Consider the following 24,715-nt stretch of genomic DNA (forward strand, 5'->3'; position numbering starts at 1 on the left):
AGTTACTGGCTTTGCTATCTATCCAAGTATGAGTGACTGTGCGTGTCAGAGAAAATTGTGAGAGGTGTCTTGATAGTATGCAGATTGGACATCTTATGTTTGAGGGAACTGCTAAAGCCAGTATCTGTGGATATTCCCTCTGCTGCTTGTACTCCTGCTACACAGAAAGGAAGTGATGGTGTGGACCGTTTGGGTTGTTGTTGTTGACTTTGACTTTCTCTTCCCCTCTGAGCCCCATCTGCTTAGGCAATCACACTCTGAGAAAAAAAAACAGCAGGAAAAATCGTAACAGTTCAGTGTTGATCAAATCTGAGCCAAAGTTTTTGTTGAGAACTGTGAAATACTTTGTCAAACATTAACAATTGTTTTCTCCCCTGATGGCACATAATGATTTTCCATGGGTGAAAAGCATCACTGACCCTGCCATCCATATCTATTCAAGTGACGGGCAGATATACAGGGAGGCTATGGTAATTGGAGGAAGTGGCGGGAGAAAAAAAAACTGTTAAGTGGAATGAGATGAAATTGAATGTGATGGTCTAGTTACCCTCTTGGCAACGCCCAGGCACATTCCCCCCTCGGAGCTGATGTTTTTCCCCACTCTGCAACACCCCATTGAGCCTCCAGGGAACGTGTGTTTTTATTTAAATGCAGTATGTGAGTGTGGAGTGTTAGGAACGGCTCAGAGTTGGCTCCTTTGCAGTCACGCTTCCATGTAAATCCGCCTTAGTCGGTCCAAGGCCCTCAAGCCAGACTGTTAATGCTGAGGACGTGATTGAGAAATCTCAGCCTAACTGAACAGCAACTGTCCTCTGGTTGTAGGTGCTCCTTATTGGACTTCGTCAGCAAAGATGGAGAAGAAGCTGCACGCAGTGCCAGCTGCCAACACCGTAAAGTTCCGCTGTGCTGCAGGAGGCAACCCCCCGCCCACGCTGCGCTGGCTTAAAAACAACAGACCTTTCCGCCAAGAGGACCGCATGGGAGGGTATAAGGTAGGATAAACAGTCATACATTATACCTTTTTATTACAGATGTCACCTCACTGCCTTCCACTGTGTTTTACTGCTTTCTGTGCTGTAGTAAATTTGACCATTTTGTGAATGTATTTACAAGCCTTCTTCTTCCAGTCGTTCTCTGGCTGTTCTTTCACCCCATTTCCACCCTTCACCGGAGTGACGGGAGGAGAGTAGAAAGAGGAAATGAGGGCAGGGTTTCTGGTGTGAAATTGGAATTGCTCATCCGTGCGGCCTCCTCTCACCAGGATACTTTGCAGAGCCTCTCAGTGTAACTCAAAGTGGTTCTTTACCCCCAACAATTAGAAACCTAAGCCAGGACTTAAGGGTTAAATGCCTCTAGACAGTAATGTATAGAGAAAGTAGGTAGCATCAGGTTTGAAATGAGCTGACAATGCTGAGGTAACTCAGTCAGGGAGAACTGGTCCCACTGGCTCTGGTTGGAGACTAGTATGTGATTCCAGGTTGTGATTCTATTGTTATGAAATGTGATTTACGAACACTGCTCCTGAGCTGATTAAAGTTTAAAGGAGGTGATATGCTGTGGAGTTTGTAACTCTTTGTTTACACATTCTGCATAGAGACAACCAATCTAACTTCAAATTAAATGAATCCCAGTGTACCCCAGTTCTTAGAAGGATCAGAATAAAAATACATTTATTAATCATCACTTCAATTCCATGTCATCTGTCAACTTACAGCTTTCACTTTCAACACACACAAAAAACTCACACACTTGATAAATAATCTGAGTTCATTTTTATGTGCTGAAAATACCTGAGTTTGTATGTCATGGGAAAGTAGAACTGTTGACGCTGTGTTTTTCTTCTTTGTATAAAAAGCCTGAAAACAGCTACAAGTACTCTAAACGTGATGAATTCTACCCCATGACGGAGTCTGTTTGGATTGTACATTATTATTTTGCCCCTAAATTTCTTTCTTTGTCTCTCAAAACTAGTAGCATTATTGATTAGATATGCCAGAGCCGTAGTGATCAAATGGAATAACAGTTATTAAATTAATTTATGAAACAATCCAGTGATGCTGAAGGAGTCTAGGATTCCTGGTTAATGACCGCCGGTAAATGGGGAAAAAAATGTCCGTGCCAGGAAAGTTTAAGCGCAGCTTGCACTGAAGTAGCTGGTAATGTGGCTTCCCTTTGGCTTTCAGCAAGTTTATTACAGCGCAGATAATAAACAAGCACAATGTCATGGAAATGATACAGTGCAGGCAGCTCATTTCTCTCTTTTTGTCAACAAATGTTGAACAAAAGCTATACCTGAGCCCAGCCCTGTGGCATAATCCCTCCATTGTGTGAAATGTAGGCCTGTACAAGCAGTAGCTACAGTCTCCCTTCAGCATGTAGACGGAAGCACTATTGTTAGCTCACACCTGTGGGTTCCACACCTAGGCTAAGCAACCTTTGCAAATTATGAACAACTGTGTGTTTGAAACTGCTAAAAGGGTGGGGTTTACTACCCAGAATAAGGGAGGCATTGTGGGTATTTGTCTATTTCAGTTTTGTAAAAATTGTATCTAAACCTGTGTGGCATGTCTTGTTGTTAGAAATCTCAACATGACTGAAAGATAATAATGTAAAAGAAAAGGAAAGTGTGATATTTTTCTTAGCAGCTGACTTATGGGAATAAAGAAAGCCTGTTTTCCAGCACACTGCATCTGATCTGTTGTTTCATGCTTCCAGTCAAATCTCCTCTTGATGTTTTATTTTCATTATTCTCATTTAGCTGCAGCTCTTTATGATCTTTATAAGCTGTTAAAGTCATCTGCATGTTTTTGTATTTATTGGTGTGTATCAGTGTGTCTGCTCATAATAAGAAACCCCTGCCTCTTGTATCCAGGTGCGAAGCCAGCACTGGACCCTGATCATGGAGAGCGTGGTGCCATCGGATAAGGGTAACTACACCTGTCTGGTGGAGAACGAGTATGGAGCCATCAACCACACCTACACCCTTGACGTAGTAGGTCAGTACCAAGCACAAAACACACACTCGGGCTCATAGTGCACCTGTGAGTCCAATAAAGGAAGTGTGGAGAGATGGAGGGAGAGGGAGCTGGAAGAAAGGGAGGCCAGTGGAAAAAGTTCTCACTGGGAAGATAGTGTGTGTGTGTGTGTGTGTGTGTGTGTGCCGTTTGATTGCCCAGGTGCACTGTGGGTGCGGGTCAAGGAGCGCTTCCAAGTGTGTGTACACTGAAGATACATGTCAGCAGTTTTATTGTAGTTTTCACTCATTTATATAATAATAGTAAATGTAGTTAATATCTAGTCAGTGTGTGTTTAGTCAAATGATTTATATTTTAAATGACTGGGTGAGGATTCATCATACTAGGATTTCTTGGTAGTTTTGTTCTTCATAAAACCCCACCCATCTTAAGTCCAGGAAGAGTAAAGCAAGCTTCCAGTTTCCATTTTTAAGGGACAATTTCACTGGAAAACATTTTCACTGGAACTACTTTTTATTGAAGACATATTTCACAGAAAGTGCTGAGAGTGAAGTGTTGAATGTTCTAAGTAACAGGGACACTGTCGATTTTTCTAATGCAATTTTTTATGATTTATGAATCACAACCTAATAAAATATAAACAGATCAAACTGAATGGCTTAATACCAAAAGGTGCAAGTGGAAAAATATATTTTCTGTGTCTATGCCATTTGGCTTATCTGACCCTTCAAAGTCAGCTCAGGTGTTAATAGGTCTTAAACAGGTAGCGGATGGTCATTTAGTACCTTTCTCTGAGGACACAGAGTGCTGGCCTCAGCGCTGTTACTGGGAGTTCAGATCCAACTCAGTCAGCCCCTCGCTTTGACCTTTGGAGCCCAGAAAGCAAAGAATGTTTTTATGCTTTGTTTGCAGAATCGATGGACAGCGGGGACAACAAGGGGAGTGGAATAAAGATAGTAGGTCTATGTGCGCATGAGTGTTTATGTGAGGGTGTTCAGCAACTTTGCCCTTAATTTGATGTGAGTCCGCTCTCCTTTGGCTTCACTGGAATCACTACAAGCAATCGGTACACATTAAAGTTTGTCTGAGCTCAGTTATCCCTCTGGAGGTTAGTCAATAATCCACAGACGACTTAGACAGACATGCAGCTGTAGCAGTTTGATTTACAGAAGAACGTTTAGGGGCCACTTGTCACTCCAGTAGCCTGTGCTGTATCTAGATTTGTTCTCCCAGTGTCACCATTGTCCTGAATAGACCTTCTGTAATTACATACTTCTGTTTTGATTAGTGTCTCCATGGTAATAAGGGGCATTATTTTCATTATATCAGATGGAGATTGAATACCTGAGTGTTTTTGCACCGTGACTCCATAGGCACATGCACACAAACACACAGAGGTCCACACATTCCCCATCTCAGGCCCCCCTGCTCTGCTCCCCTCTGGAGTTAGCTAAAGCTCTCCTTCAGACTGCCTATTTCTGCGTTTTGTTCTGTTTTATTGCAGAGCAGTAAACCCCATCCATGTCTGGCTCCACAGCCACTGCCCCCTGCAACCTCCTCCTTTAGTTTGCTCCCTTACAGTGGGGTGGACAGAGGGAGGGGATGGGGGGAAACAGAGACAGAAACAGACAGCCTTATCAGTCTTGTTCTGCCCAAATGACCTGTAGGATCAGCCATTAAAACTAAAAGGAGCCAGCCTTTTCTCTTTCAAGCTGGCCTCTGGAGAAAGGGTTGGACATCCACCATGAGTAGACACACATGACAAAGAGATAGCAATGAGGAGTCAAAACAGTCAACTCTTTCAATCAGAACTGTGGGACCGAGTTACTGTTATGGGGTTTCTCCATAATCCTGATTTTCTTGAATCACACAACCATTTTCTGATTTGGTCTGAGTTGTCAGCTGTGCAGCTCTACATGCTCCAGCTGTGTCATTTGGATCAGCTCTAACAAAGCTTAGAATGAATTTTTAAAAGATGGCAGACCAAAAGTTCTTTGTGTTGCCAAGAAACCTCTATATGGATTATTTCAGTTTCAGTTTATGTCCACAGCTTTAATAGAGGACCACTTTTTATCTTTTGCCTGTTCTAGTAAATGTATATAATCCCAGATAGTATTCTATTTGGTAACTTTTACAAAGGGACATATTGGTAGATTTTAGTTTTACCAGCTCCTGCTCTGGAAAGATCGAGAGGGTGAGAAGGTTTGTGAAGGATGGAGGGGGGTGGGGTGGGGTGGGGGTAGACAGACAGTAAACAAGGCGAGTCCTAGGAATGTGCAGGAAGGAGGGGTGGGAATCATCTGATCTGACAGATTTCAGAAAGATGGAGGAGGAAGACAGGCAGGCAGACATATGGAAGAAGTCTCTGCCTCCTAGTCTCTGCACTCTCCATCTGTTGATCCCCTTTCTTCCCTTCACTCACCCCCAATTCTTTCTCTTGTCTTTAGTCCTTCTTATTAAACCCAGTCCTTAGCCTTCATCACTCAGCCTCATCCTTTGACCATCCCCCAGTGACCCACCCACAACCTTACACACACACACACACACACACAAACAAATCCACTGCATCCACCTCAAGGCTTTGTTTTGGAAAAGCAACGCAGTGCCCTGGGCTGAGTGATGTCATTTTGTGAGTGTGGATTTTTGCTGTCAGTGTGGGGGTTGGTGGGCTCCTCGGTGTGGTGGTGCAGGCAGAGCACTGTTTGAAAGGGAGCATTGTTCAGGAGGTCTTGCTCTGTTTGGATTCACAGTCCAAATGTTTGCTTGTAAAAGAATGCAGATAGCTGGAGATGTGGGGATGCTATGAAGGTGTTCCACTTTTTGAGAGGGGCACATTATTTAGCTTGACCCCTTTATTTAATTCACTATATACACCCCACTGTATGGTAGTCCTCCTCTACCACCTACAGTTCTTTGTCTTTAAGAGATACATGCCTCCACATCTTTTCTTTGTGTTGTGTAAAGCCTTTAAATGCTTGTGAGATAAGAAAGAGGCAGCAGTCATGATTTTACCTGCCAGGGTTGCTGGGAAACTTTCACGCTCACAGTACATGCAGTTCTGCTTTTGCAAAGATAAACTCTCTCACAGAATTCACACATCCCAAAAGCTTCGGATTTGACTATATGATTCTTAAAGACAAACCATGTTTTTGAAACAACTCCCTACAAGACAACATATTTATAAGTGAGAAATGAACAAACTAACATTTCTCTCACCCTCAACAGAACGATCCCCTCACCGGCCTATTCTCCAGGCTGGTCTACCAGCCAACACCACTGTACACGTCGGAGAGGATGCCCGCTTTGTCTGCAAGGTCTACAGCGATGCCCAGCCTCATATCCAGTGGCTGAAGCACATTACTCAGAATGGCAGTCAGTATGGCCCCGACGGACACCCTTACGTCCGAGTGCTGAAGGTAAATTCTGACATTTCTTCTTTTTGAGATGTATTCTCATGTTAGAAGCATGTCCTTCCCTCTTTTCTTCTTGTTGTTTTGCCAGTGGTTGCAGGTGCTTCAGATGAATCTCAGTGCTCATATAAGGAACTAATACTGTACTTCCTTCCCTATAAACTGATAGGTCTTTTCCATGTTTGTTCTTGGTGCTGATTCCTGATCTGCCCTCTCTCCTGCAGATCCATATACAGTAGCTGTAGTCATGATGTTGGCATATCTGTCTGATTAATTCTACTTATTTGTCTGATCTTTACATATTAATGTCTAAGTTTGTGTATATGTGGATTGCAGCGTTCAGGCATTAACAGCTCAGATGTGGAGATGCTCACCCTCACCAATGTGACGGAGGACGATGCTGGAGAGTATATCTGTAAAGTCTCCAATTATATAGGGGAGGCCAGCCAGTCAGGCTGGCTGACGGTCATCCCAGGTAACCATCAAGACCTGACCCCACCTACCCTCCTTCTCTCCCAGTGTGGTTTTCTGGGGTTCGTCCCTGACCTGCTGTGCTGTGATGGTTCTGCTGGTGGTCTCCTGGTGGTCCTGGGGCTCACAGACCTTCTCTCTCTAATTGTTAGACCCTTGTGTTTCAGCTGCTGAGACTGGTGCAGCCATGGAAACACTGGTCTGACCTGCATACCTACACACTGAAATTGTCACAGCTAGCATCTGACTTTGTCTTATCTTAAATTTTTGTCACATCTTTTTCTGTCTTGCAAGCTGTGTCAAGATGGTGTATGGTGTTGCAGTGCAGTGTTTTCCATGTTCTCTGTGCATGTGTCCAGTCCAATGTTTGGATTGGACTGGCCTCTGTTAGCAGGTTGTGTTGGTGATGGGAACCTTTTGGGGTTTTTATTTATGGTGTTTTGTCTCCATTTCCCCATGTTTGAGTGGCAAAATGGGTTCTGTTTGTGTCTTTGTTTATGACGCTTCCTCCTCCTCCTCTCCCACGGATACTCCCAAAATCCTTTGCTTTAGATGGAACCTCCACGATGGACACCATCCAGCTACTCTAACTTCACTCTTGGTGTTGTGGGTCTCATTTTTTTCTCTTTCTCTCTCTCTGTCCTACTCCATCTTTCTCTGTGACTTGTCATTCTCTTTCCATTCCCCCTCCATTCTTATCTCCAACCTTCTTTCTTCTTTTCCACCCCTTCATTTTCCTCTTTCTCCTCTCTTCGTCTCCTAGACTGCAGGTGTTAACACTACAGATAAGGAGATAGAAGTTCTCTCCTTGCCCAATGTAACATTTGAAGATGCTGGGGAGTATACGTGCTTGGCGGGTAATTCTATTGGGATCTCCTATCACACTGCTTGGTTGACGGTGCTTCCAGGTATATACACTTGTATACTGTCCTCTCTTTTTCATTTTCTCTTCTTATTCTTGTCTTAAATGCTTGAATTATGTCACTTCATTGACCATTATGGGAGGCAAAGTTGTCCCTTCAGAGTCTGAAGCAATTAGTGTGATGAACCAGTATGATTAACATTCAAGAAAATGTAAAATAAGATCATGGACCATATACTCTATAATACTCTTTGGATTGGTGAGCTGTTGGAAGCTCTGAGTAGATAATGGGGCAGTGTGTAGATGAGTTATTATAACTCTGAGATGGAGGTGGAGCTCCCAGAGCAGCTCCAGCATCTCTAGACTCCAAAAGGAGGGGAGGGTTTGTCTCCTGCCTTCTCTTTGCTTTATGCTACAGCTCCCTCTTACTCCTTAGGGAAAATCTTTCAGTGCCACGCTTTGTTTCTGCATGTGAGATTTTTTTTCACATGTATTTAACTTATAAAATGATCTCCACCTCTTTCTTGCCTCTGATAATTGCCTAATCGATCTTCATTTCTTTTTGAAATAAAGAACGAAAGGTAAAGCTCAACGCTTGCTTCAAGTTTGCTTGACTTTCTCAATTTTCAGGGCCAAAACTCTCCACTTCTTCCTAGTCAGTGACTCATGCATGTGAATGTTTGTCCATTTGTTCTCAGTTATCAACTTGTTTTATGCTATTTTTGTCTGTATCAGATGCATAAAACTTTGTCAGTGTCTGTACATGTTCACTCCAGGCTCAACAGATGAGTTCTAGCTGAAAGTAGGGTGGCCATTAAATGAGATCAGTGAGAGTAGTCAGCTGTCTGTGGCTCTCAGCAGCCCTGTCTTGTAATGTTGTAATGAGGTAATAGTTTTGTTTTGTCTGTAAACAACATAGCATAATGATCACAGGCATGCCATTTCCTCTGGGAGTGATATGTAATATTTATTGCCCTCGACGTGCTCTATCTGCACTGATGGCGCCATCAAGACTGTGGCTTCTCTTTGTGCAACAGATACAGTATGAGACAGGCAGGAGAAAGATCCTTACATGTAGCTTCACTTTGAGCTGACCGCACAAGAACCTTGTTTGTGGTCTGCATTATGGACACACACATACACACACACTCTCTACTAATTTCCTTGACAGGCAATATACAGCCACAAAGGACACTGCTCTCCCTTGTTTCTGATCTGAAGTGAAGCGTGTATTGTTCCGTCGTCCGTGGGCGTGTTTGTATTTGAGCTCGCGTGTCTCTGACATTAACAGAGAATGCAAACATATGGAGACTTGGCTGTATTGGCTGCTTGAAAATTTAAAATCTGTTTAAACTGTTAGGCACTGTACAAGGCTGTTAGATAAAAAAAAACCCCAGAGAAGAAGAAGAGAGAGGAGGATGCTACAAAATCACTTCTGTTTACTTTGCGCACCAATGGTGATTACATTTAAGTCATAAGTCATCTCCAGAGCATCTGTCTCCATCTGCCTGTTAACCGTGTGTCTATTCAAAGGAAGTGTATCACTCATATGTGTGTTTGAGTGTCTTCCTCCAACTCTTCTTGCCTGATCTCTATCTCATTGCTCCCCCTTTACTTTCCTCAGCAGTCGAGAAATCCCCAGAGCCCCTTTCCCCAGACTATGTGGAGATCGGAATATACTGTGCGGGTGTCTTCCTCATTGCCTGCATGGTGGGGATTGTGGTGATGTGCCGCATGAGGAACACTGCAAAGAAACCTGACTTCGGGGGCCAACCAGCAGTTCACAAACTGAGCAAACAGATCCCTCTGCGCCGCCAGGTAACAGAAAGTAGATAAAGAGTTCTAAAGACATCTAACACCCCTAGAGGAGAAACACATACACACTGCAGACATGTTGCAGAAATACAAAGACAACAAACTCTAGATCATTTCCATAAATGAAAACATATAATAAAAGTTGCATGGTTGATACATTTTTAAAAATATTTATTACTTGGATTTTGTATACATAAAAAATCTACATACCATAGCATATACTGATATTTTAAATATTGTGCCTCCAGCCTCATTTTGAAGGCCACACTGAGCACTGAGCATTGCTGCATGAAACTGCAGCCTGAGTTACTTTTTGTCTCAAGGGAAACCAAAAACTGTGCTCCAAAAAGTATGAAAAGTGTTGACTTACCTTCTGTGGAGAGACTGATTCCTGTGTCAAGGTAAGGTTACAGTGGAGGAACGTGAGATGAGCCCCGGAGACAGTGGGGAGGCTCCATGATTGCTCACTTGCTGTTGCTCACTTCTTAATGATCTCTGAAATTGACTCTGCTGTAATTTTACAGCATTAACCATAGAAAGTAAGGATATATTCTCATAAATGTACATACTTACCGACATTATTGTTACTTTCAGTAAAAGTACCACAATCAGTCAAGCATACATTTATTACTGGGTCTCCTCTGGTGATGTCTTGGAGCTCTATTTGACCTGTGAGCCCAGACTGCAGTAATCAGCCAGTTGCTTTCCTCCTGTAGGTATCTTCAGACTCCAGCTCTTCTATGAACTCCAGTACACCTCTGGTACGCATTACAACACGGCGGAGCTCTGCACACGACGAGCCAATCCCTGAGTACGACCTTCCAGAGGATCCACTCTGGGAATTTGCTCGAGACAGGTGAGGACTGTCTGTTTCAGTTTTGTGGGATAATTTACCTCAGAAACAAGTTTAAACTATATGGTAGAGTTTGTTGCTAAGAAAATATGATTAAGTGATTGTCTGCTTTCAGTGACTCATGAAAATTAAAGCTTTGCATTAATAGTAATTATGACTTAGCTCTAAGTGCAAATCTCACATTAAAAAAAATGAAAAATGCTTAATTATGTCAATTTTATCCAGTACCTGAATAAAATTGACATAATTAAGCATTTTTCATTTTCAATAAAACAATTATATGTGGGGCCACTTTCATAATAAAGTGGTCCTTATAATACACTTGGGTTTCAGGGTCTGTATATAATACATGGCATGGCAATGTGCATGAAACATTTTAGTGCTATATCCTTGGCTCTTGTCCTCAATGCCCTATATAACTACCTTTCACTAATAGGGCATATTACAGTAGCTGATAACACCAATATTACAATGCAGTGAGCATCTGTCTGATTGTATATTAGCTGCTAAATGGTCATGATGGACAGCAGGCAGTAATGAGTCACTGGTGAATAATGGATGTGGTGGCTAAGATGAATCATTAGTTAAAGACTAATGATTCATCTGTTGCTGCTCAAGTAAAGTAACCTGAACTTGCCACCCTGGCCCCTGCCTCATCATTACAACTGCTGTTATATCACTTTCACATACACACATGCTTCTAATGGTAAGCAACAAAGCCATGCTAATTAGTGGTTAGCATTCATGTATTTCATCTACATGTCTGGGCTAGGAGTGTTTGCTCATTTTCATACCAGAGGAGTTAGCACCACTGAGATTTCAGTTAGTCACAGTTGCAGCCAGTGATAAGCTTCAGGGTGGATTTAAAGTAATAGGACAGCAAAGGTTAGAGTAGTTTAATACCCACCTGAGGTCTCTGGGTCTGAACGAAAATGGAAAATCCCAGCTCATGAAAATGAATGTCTGTCTTTTGTTAAAATGGTTGTAAAAAGAGCTGAGATCATAAAATTTGAAATCACTCATCAGTGGAAAAAACTATTCTGATGCAATGCTAAACTCAGTAGTGCAGAATAGCATTCTGATGAACATCTGATCTGGACAGATAGGGAATTGTGTTACTACAGCAGAGCACCGGCCTCAGGGCTTAGGCTTTGCAGCACACAGTGTCAGTGTTTACATAGCCAGGACACTGGGCCTTAGGGGTGGGACAAACATCTGTCAATCAAATGAAAGAACACTGGGGTACACTGCTAGTTCAGGGTTCATTTAGGAGTGGTGGATGTGATGGAAAAAGCCTGTTTGTGAGTGTACTTCCTTCGCTATATCAATTAGTGTGATATAGTTTAGACACAAAGTTTATCACACCAGCTATTGTGACATTGTTAACAATAAAATAGTAATTACATTTCCATCTGGTGTAGCCACACAAAGCCAGCATTCCATCCATCACAGATAATATGTGGAGGCTAACCTTATCCCTGTGTAACGATTTGTAAAGAGTGTATACTGGAACAGGCCAACGCACGGTAAACAGTTTAGAAATGAGTGCCTCTCCTTAGCTTTATCAGGTGATTATCGTTGCCATGTCTGCCTTCCTACCTACTGCCCTGGCACGAGCTGCAGTCACTGCGCCAACAAAGCACTCACACAGACACAATCTGATTGAAACAGAGAGGACAACCTAGTTTAAAAAAAAGACAGGGTGAGGTTGGGAAACTGGCTTGGTGCCTGGTTTCATTCCCTTCTCTGAGTCTCATACTTAATCTATTTATTTCTGCACAGGGAATGAAATGATGCCATAGTCAGATCAAGTTGATACTGTTTAGATTGTGTTTCAGCAGCTAATCAACTTCCTGTCTGTTTTTTCTTGGTTCCCCTGTTGTGTTTGCTGTCTGGTGGCTGCAGGTTGACCCTGGGCAAGCCCCTAGGTGAAGGCTGTTTTGGCCAAGTTGTAATGGCAGAGGCCCTGGGCATTGATAAAGACAAACCCAAGGAGGCTGTAACTGTTGCTGTCAAGATGCTGAAAGGTAAGTGGGTCTCTTGCTCATGCACAATCACAATGAGCTTGTAATGGTAAACGTCTGACTTGTGCTTAAAATCTGACCACTGGGATAAGATGCACACTGCTTTGTTATGTCTTGAGGGCAGCCCAAGTACATTTTAGAGCTGATTTATATTCCAGTGAAGGTTCAGCAAAGAACAAGGCGGAGACCGGTGCTGTCATTATTATTTGATATTGGTGGTTGCTGACTGACAGTTAGGGAGAGGCGGGTTGAGTAGGTAAAGGTAAGGGGTGGTCACATACCTGACCCCAGAGCAGCAGCTGGCTGGAGCTCAGTCAGCACCCACACAAAGAGGTAAGTCACACTAGCAGCATGGCTGTGATTAATGAAAGCAACAGGAGAGAGCACTGGGTGTGTGGGGGGTGGTGAGTTAGAACACGTACAGCAGCAGGCTGTTGGACCTACCTTGACAATAGAAATCTGCTCTTTAGAATGACTCCCGGTAAGGTAACGGTGCAGGGGAATGCAGGCAGCGCCGTTCTGACTGCTTGGATCCCTCTCCTGGCTCAATCAGCCCCATGAAAAAGGAGCCTGTGGAGCAGATAATGAATTTTTTTCCCTATCACATCCTTCAATCCAACTTTGTCTCTTCTTAGATGATGCCACTGAGAAAGATCTGTCTGACCTGGTGTCAGAGATGGAAATGATGAAGATGATTGGAAAACACAAGAACATCATTAATCTATTGGGGGCCTGTACACAAGATGGTGAGTAGGACAGGACACAACATCACACAGTACTGTCTTAAGAAGGGATTCAAATTATACTTTTTTGCAAGTAATATACTTTTTTAAACACATTTTTATTATTTGTAGGTACTGTGGAGTACTAAGCGTTGCAACATGAGCTGCCTTGTTAACTTTTTGTATAATGCTGTACAAATGATTTGTGCATGTTTCAAACAAATTCATAAAAAGTGTTATCAGACCACATCAGACAGGTAGTGTATGCCAAGGTGTTTCATCTTTTTTGGAGGCAACTAGAAGCTGTTTATCATATTAAGAGACTAGATTTTAACTGAACATGAAGAGGAGTTAAGACTGAGGACATCGGTGAAGTCGTGATTGTGTGAAGAATGAAAAGATATAATCTACAGCCCACTTGCAATTATGCCCCTTTTCACAACTCTCATACAGACTTCCTCATGTTTTTGAAAAGAAATTTTATCAAAGCAAGCAGCAGATTTAAAGTGTTAACATTCAAATAAGATGGGCCCCTTCTTCATGTGTTTCATAAAAAATTCACTCTGAGTTTTGCTCCATGTTCAAACAGTGACGTGTCTTTTATCTGCCGCAGGCCCCCTCTATGTCATAGTGGAGTATGCCTCCAAAGGCAACCTTAGGGAGTACCTCCGAGCCCGCAGGCCGCCTGGCATGGAATACTCCTACGACATCGCCCGTGTCTCAGACGAACAGCTTACTTTCAAAGATCTGGTCTCTTGCACTTACCAGGTGGCGCGGGGAATGGAGTACCTAGCATCACAGAAGGTATGAGGACAGCACACAAACACACTGCTCTCACACCAGTCCCCCTGCTGGCCACCTAGGCAGATCTCTGTGCCAGTACACACAGTGTTTGATGTGTTGTATCCACAAGGGTTTTACATAGGAAGCTTGCTTCTGTGTCACTGTGGGAATATTTTCTGCTAAAAACACACTCTGACCCCCTTCCCAGTTCCTGCATTGTCCCTCAATCCATGACAAACACTCTTCTGTGTAGAAGGATTGTGAAGTTTTCACAACGAGGGGCCAGCCATGTTGGCCGCTGCGCCCTCTCACTGTTGGAATGTGACTGAACATACTGTCTCACACGCACACACATGCACACGTGTTTGTATAGCTATCTTTATGAGGACACCCATTGACATAATGCATTCCCCAGCCCCATAGCCTAACCTTTACTATCATAACTAAATGCCCAAACCCGACCCTAACCTAAACCCTAATACCAAGTCCTGACCGTCACACAGCCCCTTGAAGGAGTGTGAACAAGTCAGGACCAGGCTTTGCTCACTTTCCCAAGACCAAACCAGTGCTCACACTGCTGACCATACAAGTACACACATGCACACAGTACATGCATGCACACTGATGCAAAGAAAACAACTGGATGATTACACCCACAACAGACATTTGAACACCACTGCAAACTAAGAACACCCCTGTTCTAGAGATGACTTACAGTATGTATAGAAAGAGGTAGCTGTCTTATTCTTTCTTACCCACACTTTTCCCACTTTTGTGACCTCCCGTCTGCTGTCTCCTTTTCTCCCACCCCATTTCTCACTTTCTCCGTTCTCCATGCCAGTGTATACACAGAGACCTGGCAGCCAGGAATGTCCTGGTCACAGAGAGCAATGTCATGAAGATCGCCGACTTTGGCCTGGCCAGGGATGTCCACAACATTGACTACTATAAAAAGACAACCAATGTGAGTCCTCAACCTGCATGCCACACATTGAGAGATGAGCATTTTGAGGGAGTGGAATGTCTTTGAGATCTGCAGTGTGAGATTAGTCCACTCGTCTCTCTCTTTTCTCTAATAATTCCCTCTCTCCATCTTTCTGTCTCACTCTGTCCCTTGGCTGGTGTCTTGGCAGAAGCTGCAAGTTCCCAGGCAGCCTGTGAATGTGGCACTTCTGAGGAGTGTTCCTTGTTTATCTCTCAGTCTCTTGTTGTTTTGGTTCGACAGACACTTATTCAATTAGTCAGAAAGAGAGAGAGTGAGAGGGAATCAGTTTAAACATAATTGACATGGCCATAGTGATCCAGTAGTGTCTTTCTTTCCCACCGTAGAGCAGCATGGCCTACAAATGCTCATTTAGTATGCATGGTTTCCTTTTCATTGCATACGCAATCATGCTGAGAACTGGCTGACAACAACAACAACAACAACAATATGAGATTATGCTGATGGTAATGTGATTAGGACAATGACTGCGTCGACAGTGATGATGATTTAAACAGAGCTATCATTGTAGTGCTCCAGTGGTGCGGTTTTGTTCGTTTTCTTTTGTTTTTATTTTGATAAAAATTGAACAATTCACAGTGGCCTTATTAGTGTTAAATATCTATTTATTGCCTTGTGAAAAAGTATGATAGATGCATACTAAATGATTTTATAAAATGATGATGAATGAAATGAAAAATCCTAATTCAGATTTTGTTTATATATTATATATTACGTGTTTTTTTACAATTTTTCTTTCATATTTCTAATTTTGGTTGTAGTAAGTTTGTTTTTGGTTATTATTAGTATTATTTCCCTATCGCATCAGGTGAAAAATCTGTTTCATAAGAATTTATTTAGGTGTTATCCCACCATTTAGTAATTCAGAGTGCCTGGTGAGATACCATTAATACCATTAGGCTACTACACCGATACTGACCAAGGTCGCCTTGTCAGCTGTATTTAGCTTTCCAGCCAGTGTTTTAATAGCTCTTAGAGATAAACTTTCTCCTTTATCTGTGACCCTGTTTATCAGCGCTGTTGCTTTAACAATGTAAATGTTCCTCTGGGAAATCGTCCTCCCAGACAGTTGCTATTCTAGTACTGTATTCCCCAGGCTGCTTGCACATATCATCCTTTCCAGGAGTAATGAGAAGTCCCAGTGCTGAATCAGTTCAGACATGCAGATCAGGCCAGGAGTTTAGGAGTTTGGCTTTGGTATGTATCTAGATTTTCTTTTACCTCTCACCTGTTTGTGTTTGCAGGGTCGTCTCCCGGTTAAATGGATGGCTCCGGAGGCACTATTTGACCGGGTCTACACACACCAGAGTGATGTGTAAGTTTCTGTGTCCTACAACCACAAATACTTAATACAGAATCCACTTACACACATTGGTGATGCAATCTTATTAAAATACAGTAAAATAGATCATAACTGTTATTTGTGAGATTTAATTAGGAACCCAGCTGGTTATCTGTGGCCTGGAGTCAGATTGGGTTGTTTTTCAGGAGTACAGGAGCAGGGAGTGGGTGAGGTGTTTTGGTGCAGCACTGGGAAGTGTTAGGGTGGGGGTGACTAACTACAGGGGGCCAGCTATGACCGGACTACAGCAAAAGTGAGGATTTCACACTAGACTTGTAGCCAATGCTGTGTTACTAATCTGACTGGCTTCAAAGGGCTCTGGAAGGAACCCGGAGCCCACCAGCACCTCCTCCTCCACTGCCCCAGCCCTCGCTCCTCCAGCTCAGCTTGGAAGTCTCCCCCTCCTTTTGGGCCTCCACAGATGTCTGAGCACCACAATGCTGCAGCCCTCCAGTCCGGGCCTCATCCTTCCTACACCCTCCTCTTCCTTTAACCCCCTGCCATCCCTCTTCACTCTCCTCTCCTCATTCAGTAACACTTTGAACATGTGGAGCTGTTCCATGATCAAAATAAGCCTCCCCTTCCTTCCTTTTTACCCCATCATTCCTATTTTCATTCATCTGGTATGAGAATTGCTGACCCGTCTTTGTGTCTCTGTTATTTTGTTTTTAAGCTCAAGAGCACCCATTCTAAGAACAGAACAAAGGGAGAGCACCCCTCTCTTTTTGGTGTTTGAGTCCTATGCATTCTGACAGTCTTGTTTCTGCTCTAGATTCATGCATCAAAAAGTTTATGTGGCAATTAGATTCATGCCTGGTACGCTGACCCCTGGGATAGGAGATTTGTGTGTGTGTGTGTCGGTCTATGAATCATTCACAGAAACAACACTCATCCACTGAGCACTGCCTGTGTCTGTGTACATAAATAACATGTATACATAACATGCCCTTCATATTTCATAGCACAACATCAATCAGTAACCTCAAGGAGTACAGGCAGCTGAATGGGGGGCTGCAGGCACTGAGTGGTGGTCCTTTCCATAAGCTCGCTGCTAATTACATTTCATCTCTCGCTTTTATTAATTGGCTTTTTTACACGGTGTATGGAGGGAAAGGCAAGATGAGAAGAGGTTTCGGGGAGGTTGAGGCTGGTGGATTTAATTCAGACATTACCACATATGCAGCGATTCATACATGACATCAGATTAAATGAATACATTAATTCCAATGAAACTCGCTGCTTGTTGTTTTGACAAATGGGCCCAGGGGACTCAGCTCTCGCTGGTGTAGGTATGAGTTAAGAGTTGTCACTCAAGCTCAGAGAGACGGTATCATGGCCAGGCTTGGTGGAGGCAAAGGATGAGGGAGGGGATTAAATTCCCCCTCAACAAGAAAGCAAAGGGTTTTCTTCAGCTCCTCCTCCTACACCATGTTTCACTGCCTTGAATCTCTATGTTTTGATCAGATCCACTGATGTCTGTAAATGTATTGAGTGGTTTTCTGACATTTATATTTCAGTCAGTATCATAAACTTAAGCAGCAGAGCAATGTACAACCTGACTGCTTAAGATATATGAAGGTAATGAGATATGAATAACTCCACTATATAGAACCTGTTAATATAGAATCACATTTATATTAATGGTTCAATTCTTCAGTGTATCTACTTGGCTGGAATACATAACAATACTCTAGTAAGGTCAAATGCCAGGTCATTTAAAGTGACCCGGAGCATGTTGGTGTGTGTGTTTATTTGGTGAGTCACGGTTAGTTGCAGGTGGACACAAACCTGCACAGACCAAGCACGGAGAGACAGTTACAAAGTAGCACAGAAAGGAGAGATGAGCGTGTCAACAAGTGGAGAGATACAACACAGTGATAGAGTAGAGAGCAAACCTGGGGCCGGTTGTGTAAATAAATTGGAGGAACTGATAAATACCCAACCTGCTCGTCCACACCTACCAGCCTAGATGGCCCACTGACATGACCCGCAGCTGAATGAATGCACACGTACATTAGTGTTTGTAAGCATCTCCCTGTGTTATAATAGAACCGTTTTGTGTGGACATGAATTGAGCTCGCTGTCAGCGCAGGAATGATTCACTAGAGACACTCTAAATCTTGAATACAAACATGTGGCAAATGATGGAAATCAGCAGTAGGGAATCACTAATATTTAACTATCGGATACTGTTATGAGGAAGTAGTAAATAGTTAATAGTCACCAGCCTTCTCTGGACCTCTCCCATCTCTTTTGTCCATTGTGGGTCATCCACTGTTTGTTTTGGTGGGGTGTGACTGGACAATGCCAGTCAGTGTCACTGGCCAGCCAGGCACAAAAGCCATCATTGAGATCAGAGCCAGAGTGGAACTGGGAGTGGGTTCACGCCATAAGCCATTGACAGAAAGAGGGCATTGACACCGCTGCAGTCATACTGTTGAAGTCGTTTCCAAACTTTGACCAAGGCTACATAAATATTAGTCCTGCTGTTTAGGAATCATTCTTGTTTACCATGACTATATATCTGTTTCTGCCTTACCAGCTGGTCATTTGGGGTGCTGATGTGGGAGATCTTCACCCTAGGGGGCTCACCCTATCCTGGAATTCCTGTTGAAGAGCTCTTCAAGTTGCTCAAAGAGGGCCATCGCATGGATAAGCCTGGCAACTGCACCAATGAGCTGTAGGTTTTGCTATTCTCTGCCAAATTGGCATCTTCCCTAACCAAACTGCTCCTCATATACACACACTCCTTCTTATACCCGGACTCAGTACTAACCCTGTCTCCATCAGATCTATTACTCTGTAGCTCTGTGACTGCTCTGTTAGGTCTCTGCACAGCTGTGACCGGCTGCTTTCATTCACAATGAGTCTCTGCAGTCAGTGGACAATGGCGCAGCTCTGCAATGGTGCCACACTGAGATGGTTGATGGCGAACAAAGTAGAGAGCAGTGCATGACACATAAATATTTAAAAGACATTCAAAGCACTGGGAGGGATGTTTGTGATCAGCAGCAGGCCATCAAAATGTAAGAAAATGAGATGGTGTCAGAGAACGCTTCTATTTTGATTTATTCTTGGATACATGTCCAGAGACATGAATCATTTCAGTTGGCAGATTTCGAAACTTGAAGACAAGGTAGTCGAGGAGTGGCACAGCTTGAGTTTGGAGAGAGTTAATAGTGAATTTTTTTTGTTCTCTCCCTTTGTATGCTCCTGTACTTTATGTAAACTAATTTTAATGTTCTCTCTCTCAGGTATATGATGATGAAAGACTGCTGGCATGCCATCTCATCCCAGAGACCCACCTTCAAGCAGCTAGTAGAAGATCTGGATCGCATCCTTACCCTCAGCACCAACGAGGTGAGTACAGCTCTGTCATTCTTCTTCACACATGTTTTTATTCCATAAAGCTCCTGGATAAAGGGTGGTCAGAATTCATGCTACACAAACCTGATTATTTCCTGGCAAATTGGAGTCTGGAATTTCATAACAAAATAGAATAATATGATACATTCCTCCGCACAGTAACATGTTTCTCAGTCCAAACTAATTCAGGCTCTTGCCAGTGCATGCAGGGTTCAGCTGAATGTTGCTGAAAGCTTTATGAGCATTAGCAGTTACCTTGCTTAAAACAAGGTCTAAATGGTGATAAAAAAATATGGCTGGAGGATTTGATACAGGCCCAACATGGCTGCTACAGCTGAGTGAAGTTGCCCAATCATCAGAAATCCATGCCTCACTCCCTACAATGGCCTACGTTTCTTTCCATTCCCCTCCCTGTCTTGTGTGATATCCACGTGTTGAACTGAAAAGAGGCCATCGATGGAACGCTGTAAGGATTCGTATGTTCTGGATTTGGAACTTCATGAATTTATGCCAAAAAGCTCAACTTTGGGTTTGAACTTTTGAAATGAAATAAAGCACCTTTTTCTTTCCCCCCTCCTCCCCTTTCCCTCTGCCGCAAAACCGCTGGCAGATGTGTAAGATTTTAGTAATGTGAGCCTTTTCGTGTTGAGTTAGGAAACTGGAAGCCAGTGTTCATTTTCTAGAAACCCCCAAAAACTCTGCCTTCTCACAACTAGGCCCAGTAATGGAATACGATGAGGGCAAAGGGGCGCCTCAGTCAACTGGACTGAATCAAAAATTAATAGCAGGATTTGTTGGGGTTTTCATCTTTGTTCATCTTTATAATTATTGGGGGGCTGAGAGCTATGTTCGGCCAGCGCCTTTACTTTTTCCAGGCCATAAAGTTTATGCTGGATGTTTCGGTGTGAGATGTCAGATTTGTTTGGACTGAACTTGAGAGTGATGTGAGGGGATGCTGTAAAGACTGACATTCCAGATCTCTGCCACGTATTCTCTTTTCCCCCGGTTTTGTAGTGGACCAAAACTATAACTAGGTCAACCCTGCTATCTTCAAACTCTGCTGGATCAGCCAGCAGCCCAACATTCAGTTTATTACCTATTATTCTTGCAAATATTTTTATACAGTATCCAGTTGCTTCTTAAATCCTTACAGGGTGAGTTGGTATGATTTAGATAAATATCATAATGAAGGTGATACTCTTCTCCTCCACCTCCCCCACCCTCCTCTGGAAAGTCCCTGTTCTTGTTGACTGGGTTTCTGTACTATATTTATGTTCTCCTGTTTGCTCTAGGTCTTTTACTTTTCGCTCCTTCGATGTGTCTTTTTTTTTTTTTTTGCATATGAATTTGTGTCTGAGGGTAAATTAGTTCACCCAACCCTCTCTTTTCCAGCTTCCCTGACACTCGCAGCTCCTGCTCCTCCGGCGACGACTCTGTGTTTTCGCACGACCCCTTACCAGACGAGCCCTGCCTCCCCAAGTACCAGCAGATCAATGGAAACGTCAAAACATGAACTCCCACTCACCGCCCCTACACCTGCTTGCCCTGCCCTAGCCTTCCCCCTCAGTGTCCCAAAACATATGGCAGAGGCACCCTCTTTGGAATCATCCCCAACCTCCTGCCACCCCATCACCCCTCTGGTTTCCAGTGGACTAATGGATCCAGATGGGGCTGGGCTGGTTGCAGTGCTGCTGTTATACACTCATACTGCCATGCATATGCACTACATACACTACACAGTCACATGAGGTCTTAAAGGACAGGAGCGGGCCCCACTTTCCTGGGGAACCCCCCTAAACACAGAGACTTTTAATCTTGGTTCTCCTGTTTATACCTGGAGATTTTTTTTTCCTTTTTTGCATTCGACTATGTTAATTGTTTGGAGATCCCAAGAGTCCAGTGGCTGGCATTCCAAGACTTATTTGCTCCTGGAGGAATGTATGGACCGATGTGAACTGAAAACAAAGAAGAGGAAAGAGTAATAGGAAAAGGACTAAGAGACAAAGCTCTGACTAACAAAACAGAGGCATAGGAGAAGAGCACATGTAGAAACTACTCTCCTGTTTATTTTGTAATATTGATGCATTTCTTTTACAGTTGATAAACCTTTCCAATTATTTTGAAGAAAAAAAAATACACAGTATAATGTATAATTTTTTGTATGGACTCTGAAATAACGCCACCATCCCTACCCTAGGGATGGTGCTCACCAGTAGGCAGGTATGCTAAGAGGTTAAGTGTCCTATATTTCTCTTCACACACACACACACACACAGCCATGAATACACACTTTACTATACACAAACACCTGTCTTAATCTCACTCAGTAACACAGTTGAGTATTGGCTTTCAGGGATTGAGGTAGCATGTTAATTTATTGACTTATGTTTTTTGAAATGAATCAAAAAATCTGGAAAAAAAACAAAAGAGAGTATGGCAGAAATTATGACATTAATGATGCTGATAATACAGAAATAGTCCATTAAATTTATGGTAATTTAAAATGATCTTTCAGCAGTAACAGAAAAAAAAACTATTTTTAGTGAGTTTGGAAGATCCAGGTTTTGTAAGTTTTATATATGAATGTGAATATTAAGTTAAATTTTAAAAACTGTATATTTTATAGTCAGCTAATCTCTTCTATCCAGTCATTTAACTCTTTCTTAGCTTTGCTTTAGGAAATGAGCTTGATTTCTGGATATTTATATATGATGGAAAGAAATAAATTCTGGAAATGCCTACTAGCAGTTCGCTCTCTGATTTAGACTAAATATAGACTCAAAATTTACATGGCAGAATTGTAAGGTGAAAAACAAAGTATTAAACATTCTTTGTTTTTTTTTCTACTTGACCAACTTTAAGATGTTCTTTTGCAAGTGTTTTTGGAACAATTGCGAAATAAATAATGAGAAAAATACTCTTGTCGTAATCTCTGTTACTGTGTTAGATGTTCAGGTAGGATGTTGGGCATTTTTTTCAGTGAGTGAGAGAGATAGCTGGATGAATTTATTTTATTTTTATAAATTGGAAGTATGTCTTATCATTAAACTGCACATTCCCTTGAGCTAAATGTATATTTTTTAGTAACTGATATTGTCTAGTTGGCTTAGTTGTCATTACTGCAGAAAGTACTCAGTGTATTTTAGGTATTTTAAAGTATTTTGCTTGTGTGCTTTTATTTTTTACTGAATGCACACATGTAGCCAATGTAATATGGTTAATGAACAGAGAACTCATCATTGTCATGATATTGTGGCTTTACATCCCGATTTGTCTAACACTGATTAGACAGAAAATCTTTGTTAGGCTCCTCTGATTAGCCAATTGATTTTTCATTCTTTTATCAAAACCGATTTAATTCAGCATAGTGAGTAAGTGATTGATCTGATTTTAAGTTAATCAAAGTTAATATTATTAGCAGGTTTCACTGCTAATAGATGATGAGGTTGTATTTAGTAGGCTAACAGCAGTCGCATATGATATGCAGCAAGAATGTTCTCACAACATATACAGGCCTTGACATCAGGTAAAGCTTCTAAAGTAACAGTTGTATTGGTATAATTTATATAATTCAACGCCAGTTCCTAATTTGCATTAAGCACAAAGAACAACTGAAGCTTATCAGAATGCCAGTAATTTTAAAGATATATATTATAAACCAAAATACTGGAAAATTTTAAATTGATGACTTGATGATGTTAGATGAAATGTTAACCATTAAAACTATTATAATTAATGTACAGGGGACATGGATGTCTGTACAAACTTCTACAGCATATAGGTGTTGTACAGTACACTCAAACCACCCCACATGAGAGCTCGGGTTCTTGCCAAGGTGGCTATATTAAGTTAAAAAAATAGTTCTTTAAGATAAATCTGTTACCAAGCTTCAACTTGTTCTGAATAAACATACACACACAGCAGCTCTAAGTCTTCCTCCAGCAGACGTGTCCCCTCATGTCTCCGGAACCTGAAAAGGGCTTAGAGGGAAAAGTCAGTCAGAAAACATTCCTCTATTTCTATAGAATGAGAGGGAAAGAAAGCAGCTATAGCCCTGGAGGATTGAAGGGGGATTGGAAAGAAAAAGTAGCAGGATAAGCCACAGAACTGTATACCCTCATTAAAGGGGGGAGTAGAGAGAAAGGCAGCCGGATATCAGTGCTAGCATACTTTTATCAGAATGGCTGTCTATTGTGCTGTAGGCAGACAGACAGGGAGCAAGAAGGGGTGAACTCTATGGAGACCAAATAGTGGATTAGATTGTTCCATCATGACAAAATGCACTCAGAGCTGTCACCGTATTTATGTGAGACAAGTACACTTTATCTGGCGTCAGTAATATAATGCAATGGATCCCATCTTAGACCGCAGCATGCTCTCTCAAGAGATACATTATCTTCTTTATACAGCATTGTAGAGGTAATTAAATAGATTATTGGTAACCTCAGTCATAAGTGGTAATATGAAGCAAAATAAAACAGATTATCATCTCCTTTATCACACCAGTAATAAAATGATATGATTTACAGCATGAGTTTAGATCATAAACATTTAAATCACCTTACAAAAGAGATTATAATGTAGAGTTCCTTCTTCCAACAAAATGTAATCTTTAACTTTTATTGACAAAATAAAAGGTTATATTGTTGGTTCATTGTCATATATTTACTGCAGTGTGAATGAATTCTTATTATGTATTTAATTAGTTTTCAACTCATACAAATACCACAAGGACTCATGTAGTGACACTTTCTTACCCTCCACTGATAAACACAACCCACCACACTCAGTCAAAGCCCTAAATTAACTTTTTCATTTGAGGCATTTTTTCCACTCCACAGTTTTCTAATGCCCTGAAGATTACCCAGTGACCCTCAAATATTGACTTTAGGAAGACAAGGAAGTAGTTGAGGGACACTACAATTTATGTGAAAGCATTAAATTGTATGTGAGGTGCAACTGTTAGCCCTTTGCTCAAGAAAAATATGACAAGCTAATTCATTTGCCAGAAGATAATACCTGAGGCCATCTGGCAATGTGACAGACTGATGAATTGCTGGGGTACCCGACATTTTGGTGGTAAAATTGA

The 24,715-nt window shown here is 42.1% G+C and overlaps 1 protein-coding gene across 5 annotated transcripts in view; it reads left to right on the top strand.

The window, feature by feature from the left end:
* The window catches only part of fgfr2 (fibroblast growth factor receptor 2), a 26,941-nt gene extending 4,404 nt beyond the window's left edge, over positions 1–22,537 (top strand). The window contains exons 3-16 of one of the 5 annotated variants that reach the window (XM_020598623.1): positions 823–992; positions 2,873–2,996; positions 6,201–6,391; positions 6,722–6,860; positions 9,346–9,542; positions 10,250–10,389; positions 12,292–12,413; positions 13,046–13,156; positions 13,746–13,936; positions 14,757–14,879; positions 16,163–16,233; positions 18,803–18,940; positions 19,515–19,634; positions 20,995–22,537. In XM_020598623.1, coding sequence (XP_020454279.1) covers positions 823–992; positions 2,873–2,996; positions 6,201–6,391; positions 6,722–6,860; positions 9,346–9,542; positions 10,250–10,389; positions 12,292–12,413; positions 13,046–13,156; positions 13,746–13,936; positions 14,757–14,879; positions 16,163–16,233; positions 18,803–18,940; positions 19,515–19,634; positions 20,995–21,139 — 1,982 coding nt within the window. In that variant the 3' untranslated portion in view covers positions 21,140–22,537. Of the gene's footprint in view, positions 1–822; positions 993–2,872; positions 2,997–6,200; positions 6,392–6,721; positions 6,861–7,619; positions 7,765–9,342; positions 9,543–10,249; positions 10,390–12,291; positions 12,414–13,045; positions 13,157–13,745; positions 13,937–14,756; positions 14,880–16,162; positions 16,234–18,802; positions 18,941–19,514; positions 20,194–20,994 lie in introns of those variants that run through there. The other 4 variants (XM_020598615.1, XM_020598606.1, XM_020598596.1 and 1 more) reach the window with 4 other exon arrangements.
* The last annotated feature ends 2,178 nt before the right edge of the window (positions 22,538–24,715 follow it).

This window comes from Monopterus albus, unplaced genomic scaffold (genome assembly GCF_001952655.1).
Source record: "Monopterus albus unplaced genomic scaffold, M_albus_1.0 scaffold3.1, whole genome shotgun sequence".
Taxonomy (NCBI): Eukaryota; Metazoa; Chordata; class Actinopteri; order Synbranchiformes; family Synbranchidae; genus Monopterus; species Monopterus albus.